The sequence below is a fragment of the Perca fluviatilis genome, chromosome 2 (genome assembly GCF_010015445.1).
Source record: "Perca fluviatilis chromosome 2, GENO_Pfluv_1.0, whole genome shotgun sequence".
In the NCBI taxonomy this organism is placed as follows: Eukaryota; Metazoa; Chordata; class Actinopteri; order Perciformes; family Percidae; genus Perca; species Perca fluviatilis.
The window spans coordinates 41,601,796-41,615,804 of NC_053113.1; the positions used below are offsets into that span (position 1 = coordinate 41,601,796).

Below are 14,009 nucleotides of genomic sequence, written 5' to 3' on the forward strand. Positions count from 1 at the left end.
AGCTCTTTAAGATATGTTTATTGCGCTGGTTAATATTGCAATAACAATAAAAAATACTGATATATTGTGCAGCCCTATTCTAAAGCTATACACCAGCCTCCTTGACTGACCCTGGTCTCCAGGATGCTACCACCCCGTGTGAGCCTTTGTATCTGTAGATGGAAGCTCCGGCCGGGGTCTAGTGGCCCTCGGCTTAGTTTTGATCCACATTTATTTATTGGCTGCATGGCGGCAGTTTGTAGATCCACAGGACTTGCAAACGAAAGGTAGAGGAAGGCACTTAGAACCGACAGGCATCTACAGCACTCTGTTTGGGATTCCACTGCCACTGCTTTTTTCAGACTGAATGCTGATTTCCTGTGTTCCCTTAAGCCTGTGTCATTAAATTTCTGTATCTGTGATTTGAATGAAGGCTGATGACTGAAGTAGATCAGGTCAGGTCCAATTGTTATTACTCCACAATAGAGAGTTTATTATGCAGCAAGGCAGCAAAAAACACAATATTTTAACATGTTGCACCTAATATTTTGCATATTTTGTGAAATGTATCAAGGATTGTCTGTATTGGCTTACTGTAGATCAATTCCATCGGTCCAGAAGATTGTCAATTTCGGAAAGCAGCCCCAAACACAGCTGTACCAGCCCCGTGAATTACAAACGTTTATCATCCTTTAGTTAATAATAAGTCAATACAAAATGAATATGAGCAGTGGGCTCAGGGAACACACAGGACCTGGAATTAACGTAAAGAGCCGTGCTAAAATCAGAGGTGCCACTGTAGTCCCGGGAGCTTTCCTGTCTGTGTCAAGTGGCCATACAGCAGCAAATGCAAAGGGCCGTTGACCTATAGCTGTAGGGGGATGATGAGGATGACCTGTAGCCTCACTGGCTCTCCATTCACACACACATGTTCAATGATGCACGCAAACACACACGCACACACACCCAAATGCACCAGATCGCTACCGCAGACAGAAAACATTCCCCAGGCAAGGCCACTGCACTGAGGTCACATCTCTCTCTAGCTCAGTGACTTCCCTTTGGAGGTGACAAGACCTTTTCCGTACTCTAGCAGCCTTCACTTGGCTGTTTTTTCCTGACATTATAATTTTCACCCCAAGTAATTAGGGGTTGTTCTGCTGTTGTTGTAATTAGCCAAAAAAAACAACCACCAACACCCACTAACATAATGGGTAAGGTTATAATCGGCATTCATTCCCGGGACAAATGACTCAGACGATTTGGCACTGACGGAAACATGTCACCCGGATGGACACGCCAAGCAGCAATTGGATTTTGTTCCAAATTAGTCAGCACAGACTTTGAAAGAGAGACTGAATAAGTATCGGATATAAAAAAAAAATAAAAAATAAGAAGCAACCACTGTCACATTGTCACTAGCCTCTCTTCACTGGTTACCAGTGGCTGCCCGCATCCGCTTCAATGCACTAGTACTTACATACAGGGCCATGAACGGATCAGCCCCAGCTTACATCCAGGACATGGTCAAACCATATACCCCAACCCGCTCACTTCGCTCTGCATCAGCCAAACTGCTTGCTGCCCCCCCACTGCGAGGGAGAACTAATCACTCAACCAAATCCCGACTGTTCACTGTCCTGGCTCCTAAATGGTGGAACGAGCTCCCCATCGACATCAGGATGGCTGAAAGCCTACACATCTTCCGCCGAAGGCTAAAAACACATCTCTTCCGACTACACCTAAACATAAAAAAAAAAAAAGAGAGACTTGGCATGGCACCCACACTGTACTGTATGATCCTAATTTCTCCTCAATTGAGTGCTCATTAAATGCTCCTGTGTGATTCATCAGGGTCTCCTGAATGTTCTTCACGTATGTGAAATTAGTTGTGCTGCTCCTGAGTTTTTCCTTAAAGGTCCCATGGCATGAAAATGTCACTTTATGAGGTTTTTTTAACATTAATATGCGTTCCCCCAGCCTGCCTATGGTCCCCCAGTGGCTAGAAATGGTAATAGGTGTAAACTGAACCCTGGGTATCCTGCTCTGTCTTTGAGAAAATGAAAGCTCAGATGGGCCGATCTGGAATCTGCTCCTTATGAGGTCATAAGGGGAAAGATTACCTCCCCTTTCTCTGCTTTGCCCGCCACTAAGGTCTATATAAAAGAGACTTCAGATACAGTATTAGGGGACCACTAAGGTCTATATAAAAGAGACTTCAGATACAGTATTAGGGGACCACTAAGGTCTATATAAAAGAGAATTCAGATACAGTATTAGGGGACCACTAAGGTCTATATAAAAGATACTTCAGATACAGTATTAGGGGACCACTAAGGTCTATATAAAAGAGAATTCAGATACAGTATTAGGGGACCACTAAGGCCTATATAAAAGATACTTCAGATACAGTATTAGGGGACCACTAAGGTCTATATAAAAGAGACTTCAGATACAGTATTAGGGGACCACTAAGGTCTATATAAAAGAGACTTCAGATACAGTATTAGGGGACCACTAAGGTCTATATAAAAGAGACTTCAGATACAGTATTAGGGGACCACTAAGGCCTATATAAAAGAGACTTCAGATACAGTATTAGGGGACCACTAAGGCCTATATAAAAGCATCCAAAAAGCAGCATGTCATAGGACCTTTACCTTGTGTTTTGTGTGTTGTCGAAAGTACCTATAGTTGTTTTAGTTGTACTATGTACTACTTCCATGCGACGGGCATTCCTGGGCTTTAATGTTTAGATTTAATTGATGTCCCTGTGCATGCGCTAGTGTGTTTCCTACCCCATTGTGTATGTTATGTAGTACGTCTGGCAAACAGGTCCTGAGGGGGGCCTCTGATGCCAGTGGAGAGAAGCTTTCGGTGTGTCTGTGAAATGATGTATTCAGTGGAGGGAGCAAAGCCTCCAGCTGCCCATTTGCAGCCCCGGGGGAACTCCACCCCCCCTACATGACCCGTGCTGGCTGCTCCCTTACCCCCCCCTTACACAAACACAAGCACCTATAGATGCTCACTATCAGTGAGACTGGCTGCAGACTGGCTGCAGCTCCACAATGATGACAAATCGCACCAGCTCTGCCAGAGACACTCTGTCAGTAAAAAGCATCCATTAAAAATTCATCCAGGGCACATAGCTTCCTACTTCAAACACTCCCCAATCCCTCACTTAGGACCAGAGTTTCTCTAGGGAAGGCTCATCACAGTGGTCATTACTTTTTCTGTAACTCACCTGTTCGAGGCAAAAAAATAATGTCACATTTTTCTCTCTCTCCTCTGATGAGGTTATTGTTATCTCGCCACGCCATCTGTGCAGTGAGCGCACTGCAGCAAAATTCACTCTTAATTCCATGTGCAGCTCCATGAGCTTTCTTTCTTTTAACGTTGTATTATGATGCAAAAGGACAAGATTTTGCCTGCTCTCAAGAATCCTTTCATGTGTTTATGCCAAGGCCTTAGGTCCTTGCTGTTTCTGAAATCTGTTGCATTTTATATTTCTCGTGAAAATCTTCTCTGCCTCCCCCTGCTGAGTTCAAACTTAAATAGAGGGAAACCAAGTCTTAAAACAAGCCCACTTGAACATATTTCAAGGGTGTTAGCAGCTTCAGAAAGCTTTAGAAAGACTGACTGTGACATTCAAGAGGGACTTCAAATAATGACATATGACTTCTTCAGACAGGCATCATGCTGGTCGGGGCAAAGAGTGAAGAGACTGCTAATGGAAAATGACTTTATAGTTCTAATACAAGTTCAAATACATTTAAAAATAGTTTAGTGTTGGTGCAAATCCGTGGCTTGCTTCCTTGGCTGATGAGTGCAGTTTTGATTCGTTTTTTTTTCTTTCTTTTGCTGGTGGCGTCTGTGTCAGACAGGCACTACTGACAGCTGCCCCACTGTATAAAGGGGAGGGTACGATCGGGTTACAGCATATGGGACAGCAGCTCGGGAAATATCCCCTCATCAGTCAGAGTGGCGTAAAAACCTCCTTACAGGCAGCTCCCCCGAGCCACTCCACACTCTGGCTCATGAAATATTTAACCACCAGTGTTGACAAGAAATAGGTTTTAAGAAATTGAAAGTCTTCCCTTCTTTTCCCCAAGTAAATGCATTTTCTGCTCCCTTAAAGATGACATGTATCCACCGCCAGTCCCCTGTTTGTTCTATGTGGCCCGAGATATGTCCTATTATATAAAGCTCCTCTGTTTTGTTTGGGGATGATGGTAGGTTTATGGGATGTGAGCCGTGTGTGCGATGCTCAAATCAGTTTTTCAATCAAAGGTGGACAAGTGCTGTGCTTGTAAAGAGTGGCAGGGATTCAAAAACATGACAAATGTCAAGAGTCAAGTAATCATTTCCATAGAATCCCCCTGTCAGTTTTGGATTAAATATTTTGCCAGCACTGCCCTTTTAAATTATAATTAGAAATGTGTGCCGGTAGCAGGTAGATAGGGGGCATTATATGGCTGGCAGACTTTTACCAGAAATATGTTGGCTGTTAGCAAACCTGCTCCTCAATGCTCTACTGGATGTCATATATTGTGTTTCAGGAGCTCTGTGGTTTGTGCTGTGTAATGCAGAGTAGCATGTCAAAGGAGCTGAATATAATGTGTCAGCCTTGACTTTTTTTCCCACATGTATCAGTGGAAACCATTTCCCTGAGCCATTTAACATCAAGATACCTTGATTTCTTTATTGAAAATTGTTTGTTAGCATCTCTATTGTCCCTATTTTACTGTGATATACACTCTTGCAATGAACTCAGCATGTTGCATTGGTCTATTTCTTTTAGCTTTCTACTCACTTGGTTTACCTAAAGTATACAATTTATGTAGTTTCTTTTCTAAAATATGTAATTAAAGAGCAGGATGTGGTGGTCGAGGTAACTATTTCTTTAATGTTAAAGGGGCGCTATGCAGTTTTCGATTCTTGCTCGCAGGTTTCTCTATAGAGCTCCCCCTACAGCTTTGGAATAGATATTTGGCAGCTCCTGTTTCCTTTAGGATATTTTTTTTAGCAGTGGGGGCAGGTCTGTTCAAACAGCAACACAACCTCTGCGGTGTGTGTGTGTGTGTGTGTGTGTGTGTGTGTGTGTGTGTGTGTGTGTTTGTGCATGCGTGCAGCGTGGGCATCCCTGTTCAGAATGCCATCTATCTTCCAAAATGTAACGCTTGTATCCAAACAAATTGTGCTTGAAGCTGCAGGCCATCCAACTGTAACGACCTCATCCACATTGTCGAAATCATTTAGATATTGAGCCATTACATAAAAAATATTTTAGATAACAGGAGCCTATGATGTACTGTAGCCATCCTAACAACACACTACCTGAACGCCTTTTTCTAGTCTCCCGTTTCACTCTCCACAACGCTGTCTTCGGGCAAAAAGTCACATCCTGAGATCGATAACAGTTAGCTATGTTTATGTTTCTTGTAATGTTAGCCATAGTTATTTATTTCTTACCTTGATTTTGGTGTCTGCGTTTCAAAGCCATCTCCCTCTGTGACGTTTTTGGTGGAGCTGGTCGTTTAAAAGTCGACTCGGAAGAAAGCGAACGTTTTGACAATAAACTACATCAACACAACAGTATGTGGAGTTAAACTGGACGAGCCCAGTAACCTCTGAATAGTTCTACTTGTTGTTAAACTGCATTATGTCGGCAGGATCATTTAAAAGGCAACCGCGACTATTGTGCGTCTGCCCTATTTCTGATAGCGTGGCGGAAGAAATTTTGCCATGGCGCACCGCCACAGTAAAATCAACATAGAGGAAACGCTGTCCTACGTTTACTCGTGTCTGACTCCTCGCTCGGTCAGTCTGCCGTTTCCTCTTTCTCTGTTCCTCCGACAATGCTTTCCTAGCTTTCTGCTTCTTTTTTTGCCGGCTTAGCTATGACGATAGTGTGAAAAACTTTAGCCCGGCGAGCCGCTGCAAGGGTGTTTTTTTCCGCTCACAGGCGCTAGGGTTCCCACCATTCAACGACCACCATTCAATCCGAAAAAGTCATATAACCATTCCAATGACTCAGAAGCTGTTCAGTTGAGGTAAATTAAGCTAAAAAAAAAACTGCATAGTTCCCCTTTAAAGTATGCATGGCCTGATCCTCAGGAGGTTTCTCCCTTGTCATTTCTAGTGATAGTGGTTTCTGCAATTTGCATTACCAGGTCATTAAGACGAATGAGTTAACCATAGTAACAGCTACGTGAATTAATTTACCTTTTGCATTTCCCAGATATTGGACAAAGTATCCAAAACAATGCTGAGGTCGCTCTAATAGGTTGCCTACAATCTGAAACTGTCCTGTCCTGCATTTTGGTCCAGGTCTCCTTTGTTGGTGCTCCAAGGCTTCTATTGAAATATGGCACTTCATATTATGTTCCCAGGAGATCCCCTGGGATCATAAGTGAGCAGGAGGCAAGTAAATTGGATGAATCCAATCATTCCAATTTGTTAAAAGCCTGATATATTGTTAGCAGAACAATACGTCATAATTTAGGAGGCCAGAGGCAGGCTGGTCTTTCATTTGGTTAAGTGTGCTCCAGTTTCTTTTCAAGGACTCGTGCAATCTCTTGTCATTATATTATTAATAACCCAAAGCAAGGGAAAAACTGTAGAGGTGAAGGATGCAGAAGCGCAGTTGTTAGGTGTCCACAGTTCTCATGATGAGTTGCAGTGTGCTTTTTTTTTCAGTTAATCTGATCACTGATCATTTGAATTATCTCCTCGTTTTGCCCTTCCTCACCGCTATTGTTATCATCTTTGATCTTAAAAATCATGTTTTTGTGTTTCCCCTTTTAACAGCACGCCAGCCGCTATTTTCCTCCTTATCAGATAATAAATCGTTTCAAAGAAATGTTTTTGCTTCCAGCGCGAGCTATGAGATAGCCCACCTTTTTCACAGCGGCCTATCTTTTTTTGTGAACAGTTTTCAATGATTCTTCCCTTGAGGGACTGTTTGCCTCTGATAAAGTGAAAAATGTGTGGATCAATAAGAGTATGGTCTGTTTTTGTGACCCAAAGCTGATATTCTTTTGTGGTTTTTTTTCCCTCTTAGGTGCGTCTTGAGTGGCCCACAGACCTGGCAGTGAGTCCAATGGACAACTCCCTGTACGTCCTGGACAACAATGTAGTACTCCAGATCTCAGAAAACCATCAAGTCCGTATTGTAGCAGGGCGGCCTATGCACTGCCAAGTGCCTGGGATTGACCATTTCCTCATGAGCAAAGTAGCCATCCATGCCACCCTGGAGTCCGCCAACGCCCTTGCTGTATCCCACAATGGCGTTTTGTACATCGCTGAGTCAGATGAAAAGAAAATAAACAGAGTACGACAGGTGTCCACCAATGGAGAGATCTCCCTGGTCGCAGGGGCACCAAGTGGCTGTGACTGCAAGAACGATGCCAACTGTGATTGTTACTTTGGCGATGAAGGCTATGCCAAGGATGCAAAGCTGAATGCACCCTCTTCTCTGGCGGTGTGTCCAGATGGAGAGCTTTATATCGCCGATCTGGGCAACATTCGTATTCGCTATGTGCGCAAAAACAAGCCCTATCTGAATCCCCTCAGCATGTACGAGGTGTCCTCTCCCATTCACGATGAACTCTATCTGTTCGACTCCAACGGCAGCCACATTTTTACGCAAAGTCTGACCACAGGAGATCACCTCTACAATCTGACATACACAGGACCCGGAGATCTTAGCAGCATCACCGATAGGAACAAAAACGTTGTGAACATCCGACGAGACACGACAGGAATGCCTCTGTGGCTGATGGTCCCCGATGGACAGACGTTCTGGTTCACCATTGGCACCAACAATGCCCTTAAAACTGTGGCTGCCCAGGGTCAAGAACTGGCTGTAATGACCTACCACGGAAGCTCAGGACTCCTAGCAACTAAGACCAATGAAAATGGATGGACAACCTTCTTTGAGTAAGTAATATTAACATTTTACTTATTTGGAAAACCCCTTTATAATCCTTATAACCCAGAGTCTGCATGCCAGTTGAGCTGATTATAGATTACTACTTTGACCCAGAGAGCTACTAAATAGATCTTTTAAATCCCAAACATACTGTTTGTCATTTCTGGAATACTGTATATGAATAATGACCTTTTTTTTTTTCATTATTGTGTCGTGCATTAAAAAATATGCCCAGGCCAAGACACCATTATATACAACAAAGGACCAGATACCAAAGTAGCAACATAAATTACATATTATATTAAACAGATAAATCTTCTTTTTGTTTGCTTTAGAGACTAAGAGACTAAATCAATTTAAACAACCACTCTATTAAAGCATTAGTGCATAACCTTTTTATATAATAAACGTCCGTTACATTCAAGCCATATCTTATCGGATGTTTTAAAATATACCAACTTCAAGGGCAAGTGGAAGGATTCCTGTTCTCAACTGAGCCACTAACAACTCTTGACTCCTCGATAAGTTTGCTGTAACACAAAGTTTAGGAATATCTGAACTGGAAGCTCAGTATTCGTGGTGGCACTGAATGCTAAGATGCTTTAGTGAGTGAATGTTTAGAGTTGAAGAGCTCTTTGACATCTGACTTCAGTATTTTGGCACATGAGCTACCTTCTTATCCATTGATGTCAATGTCAATCGCACTACAAGACCTGTGGAAGTATGGGTGTAATCCTATTTGCTGTTATCATACCAAATAGGATTACTGGATGATATGTTAGTCATCTGCACCCTTGCTTGCAGTCACAGACTGCAGACCATCGCTTGTTTGGAGTCGTCGGTTACAGGAACAACATATTTCTGCTGGCAGGCACATTTTATCCGCAGGACTGCGACGAGGCCCGGTAATATAAGCATAATGGAATAGCCAGAGGTAGTAATTGATCGAGGCACACCTTGTGAGGGAACTATTGAAAACACTCCCACACGCTGCAGCATTGAAGGCTCAGGATTTCATGTTCTTATGACTTCTATGGAGCAATCTGTCCCTTAGCTTAATATACTGTGCCAAGGGATACTGTGCTAACAGGATGTCATTCCAAAAAAGTGTGATTAAGCTGGTCAGACATCTGGTGCACCTCACTGCAAAAATATAACACTCTGACACATAATCAGACACTCTGTTTAATCTGGGCAGACATTTATCACCTGTGTTTGAGTGGTTGCTTAGGCATTTCTCAAGGTATAGGGAATTGCCTAAGGCTTCGACTAATCCAGTGGGTGGTTGGAATTCTGGAATTCCTGTAAAATGGCTGCTCTGGTTTCTGTTAATGCTGTTAAGATTTGAAAATAATCCTCCCTATTATGTAAAGAAAAGATATTAAAGCACCAGTAACACAAAGGGAGCTTTCAAGATGAAATACAGTACATACAATGGATGCCCATCTCAACTATACTTAGGAACATAGAAAATAATGACAGCGCTTTCAGGATGTTTGAATTACACATTTTGTTTAATAACATCACAGAGTTAATCTGGAAGAAATAGGGATACTGTGGCATGTACACGTCATTCTAGAGATGTTCTGTCATAGCATCTGTAATGACAGAGCTACAGTATGTATATCAAATGTCAAAATGGGCAAAAGTGAGAAAATAGTGTTCAGGCCTGTAGTACATACAGCATATTGCAGCAGGCCGGTTTCCCCCATTTACTGTGAAATGGAAATAATAAAGATACATCACTACAACAAGAAAAAAGAAATGTCAAACTGATTGTGGAGCCATTGCCTGATAATTTCCTTTTATAAACGTGCATGTCGGCAGAGAGTACAACACACTTTCCATCTAAAACATGCTTATATATTTAGAGATATGTTACAGTTTAAATGAAGAAAAGGAATTATTCAATGTTCTGTTTTTCTCTTTGAAATTCAACGATGACTTCATATTTACCTACAAGCAATACTGTTCTCCATGTTTCATTTAGACCCAATAAAGAGTGTTTGTTTTTCTTGAATAATTAGCATGAAAGGTCACTCCACCACCTGAGGGTCCAAACCATACAGTAATTTGCTATCATCAGAGTGAAATGAAAAGGAACCTCCATTTATCTCTGCTCAACAAAGTGCACTGCTTAACATTTTACTAGTGCTGTCAAACGATTAAAATATTTAATCGCGATTAATCGCATTAATGTCATAGTTAACTCGCAATTAATTGAATTTAATCGCACATTTTTATCTAATCTAAATGTACCTTGATTTCTTTTTGTCCCATTATTTTTTTTTTCTCATTTTAATGCTCTTATCAACATGGAAAAGTGGATCAGCTTGCTTTGTGCAAATGTTTTTTTATTGAAAACAACATATACTGTATATATACTGTAGTGTTCAATTTCACACTAACATCCACGTGCTTCTGTCTGAAGTCATCCATTGTCGCCTGGCTTTGACGAGGGGGCTTTGACGGGGGTGCTTGGCCATCAAGTGGTATTTCAGACTGGATGTTCTGCGATGATAGCTCAGTTCACAACGACAAAACAAACAGATCACTTTGGTCTTGTCAATGGAACCATTTGGCAACTTTTTAAAAGTAAACTTAGCATTCAGAATCTTATTGGCATCCATTTTGGCGTCTCGCGCTCGCCATCCACTCAAAACGTAACGTTAGCCTACTACTCTTTGGCCGGCTCGCAAGCCCAAACAAGTGTGTGCGGCGTGCCTGTTGTTTAGTTTCCGGTCTAGCTAGATCCGGTGTGGTGTTGTAGTTTTTCTAACGTTACTAGTTGTTGCAACAGCATGTGAAAAAAACTACAAAGTTTGCTAGGCCAAAAAGAACGTTAATCTCGCGATAAAAAAATGTACGCCGTTAAAATGGGTTTGCATTAATGCCGTTAATAACGCGTTTAACTGACGGCACTACATTTGACCTATATAAATTCATGTGTACTTGTGTCCTGTTGCCTATACATTCAAATGAATGTGGATGAATGCAGAAACAAAACACAAAGGACTCACTTGAGAACATAAGACATCTGCTACACTGTCTTTCTGCTGTAACCCTTGGCAACCTCATTTGCTCTGACTTTTACTCTATGTACGCAGATGCTCTGCTGACCCCCTAATGTTTTTGTTGTAATGATAAGTGCTTTGTGTAAGGGTAACTGTAAATCTGTTAACTCGTGTAGCATTCTGAAGAATTGTTCTCTTGGCATCTAATTAGCAGGGAAGCAATGGTTCTAGTCCCTGGGTTCAAGCAAATTTTCTGAGGTTGATTTAATACTCAATCAATAATAACAGCGAAATGATGTAAAACAACTGTTAATGAAGTTGAAGCAATCACATGGCTGTTGCCCTTATATCATATGCACAGTCATCAGTCATTTGTGTTCTGAAATTCCCAGGCAGCGAGAGGAAATGAAAACGTGAGAATAGCTGTGCTTAAGACTGAGGTTAGCTATGCTGGAGGGGACGCTGATATGAAGTGTCTGGCCTATTGTTGGGCCCCACTGTGAAAGGTCATGGAGCTAGCATGTGACACAGAGGTGATACAATCTGAATGGACTTGTGGCCATCCAGGGGGAAAGCAGTCCTCTCCCTTCTGCTGAGCTCCCTGCCCCCGCATGCCCCTCTTCTCCGGAGAAAGCAAGCTAATAGGCAGCTAAATTGAAGCAGGCCAGAGCCATTAGATGCTCAGCGGTGAAGCCCGAGGAATGGCTCTAGCTCAAGGCCCTAATTGAGACGGAGAGAGTTTGGGTCAGTGATCAAGCTGGGGCCATGCAGCGTCGCTCTAGAATGAGATTTCCGTCTTGTGGACTCTGTCTTTTGTGCCGAGGTGAAGGCAAACAGGAATACGCGCTTTGTCCAATGAACTGAACAGTTTACAAGTGGTACACTGCACATACAGTAGCGTGAACCTTCTAGTGCTTTCACTGCACTTTCACTTTGATTGTACGAGGGAGAATAAATCTTGCTGATAAAATATGAGCAGTATCAAAAGAAATGAAATGCTTTAGATATGAATTACTCTGCTATTTAGTATTTCCTGAAGTGGAAGACTTGGGTTGAAATGCATCTATGAATTCCAGTCCCTAGTGCAGTTGAGATCAGATAACATTTATCTCTGGGAGATGATTCCTCTCCCACTCTTCCTTTCCATATTGGATATTTGAGATGGCAGCGCTGAAGAAATATCCGTAAACCAGCACCCGCCATCTCATTTATTAGAGGCTTTATTATGGCAGGCAGCAACATTGAAGAGGGCTTTCCGATCTGTATTCAGTGCGCAGATAAAAGTCTTCATTCTAAGTAATGCACCGTTCACTCACTCCCATTCTGGAACACTGGCAATCTGAATTTCAAAACTGTTGCTATGCTTACGTGCTCTCTGAGCGAAATGAAACAATCTGGCCACTCATGTACTTGTATGTGATGAACGGACTGATTTGTAGGCTAGTGAAATGCTGCATGTCTCCAAGGATTCGCACCTCAGTGCTCCTATTTCATAGACTGTATAATGAGATTAAGTGATATCACTAATCTTTTAAGCTAATATGCAGTTTTCCAAATGTGAAAAGGTTTGTGCTTCCTCGTCTTGGCCATGACAGTTTTTCCTTGTCAGTAGTTGATTTTTTGTTTTTATTGTGTGCTTCCATCCTTTAAAAGTTACTTACAAACTGAGTAGCGTTACATTCACATCCTGTTGCAAAAGCTAGACAGGTCCAACTCGTTAGTGCTCTCTATTCGTGGATAGCGAAATGCTGTGAACATTGCACACTTTCTGGAAGTTGTGTTGGTTGGGCATCAGTGATTAGATCTGATAGTCATGAGTTTTATTACCTCAGACTGCCAACATCGATGGCTTCGCTGCTGTGTTTACTGCCTGTGTTGACACATTTCCACAATTTGTGGCACCAAGAGGGAAGTATCACACTCTCAAAAACTCCAATTCCTACTTTTAATTACCACTAGAACAGCATATCCTAGATAGCAACTCATAATCACAGTAAATCTGAGATGACGCAGCATTAGTCACATTTACGTACCAGTTATGCATACCTGACCTGCATTTATGCTTATGATTGCCTCCTTATGATTTAACAAATCTCAACAAGGCTCAGTATTTTTTACATGCCACAGCACTGTTTATGATTCTGCTCTAGTTACTGTTCATACACCGTTTCAGATGGCATGCCCCTCTTTGCCTTCTTTGGCTCACATCAGTGTATTTCTTTGTAGGTATGACAGTTACGGGCGTCTGACTAACGTCACTTACCCCACGGGCCGCGTGAGCAGCTACCGCACAGACAGCGACAGCTCAGTCCGCATCCAGACAGAGGGCTCCAACAAAGAGGATATCACCATCACTACCAACCTGTCAGCCTCTGGCACCTTCTACACACTCATGCAGGGTACGTGTTTCTTTTTTTTAAAGGTCCAGTGTGTGTATCAAAATCTGTGTTGCCCGATCACAAACTGGTATTTACCACCACCATCAATTCCAAGTAGAGCTGGGCAATATATCATTATTACATCGATATCTTGATATGAGACTAGATATTGTCTTAGATTTTGATATTGTAATATGGCATAAGTGTTGTCTTTTCCTGGTTTTAAAGGCTGCATTACAGTAAAGTGATGTCATTTTCTGAACTAACCAGACTGTTGTAACTTTTCTATTATTTGCCTTTACCCACTTAGTCATTATATCCACATTACAGATGATTATTTATCAAAAATCTCATTGTGTAAATATTTTGTGAAAGCACCAATAGTCAACACTACAATATCGTTGCGGTATCGATATCGAGGTATTTGGTCAAAAATATCGTGATATTTGATTTTCTCCATATCGCCCAGCCCTAATTCCAAGTATTCCTATTAGCTTGAAATCTTACATTTGCGTTTGCATGAACTGGGGTAGACGCTCCATATTCATGCGCCATCTTGAAATACGTTAGCCGGTAAGGGACATACAGGACATACTGCTCCGCCTTTCGCGTTTTCTCTGTCACATGATGAACTCCCAGGTGCTGCTAATGCTGCTAATGGGTATCATAGCTTCTTGGCCCCGGCAAGTTTGAAGAAGGAAACAT

At 42.1% G+C, this 14,009-nt stretch overlaps 1 protein-coding gene across 1 annotated transcript in view; it reads left to right on the forward strand.

Moving 5' to 3' along the window:
- Window positions 1–14,009, forward strand: part of tenm4 (teneurin transmembrane protein 4) — a 226,404-nt gene that overhangs the window by 187,282 nt on the left and 25,113 nt on the right. The window contains 2 exon segments of the mRNA XM_039778870.1: window positions 7,043–7,920; window positions 13,153–13,325. Of these exon segments, the coding sequence (XP_039634804.1) occupies window positions 7,043–7,920; window positions 13,153–13,325 (1,051 nt within the window).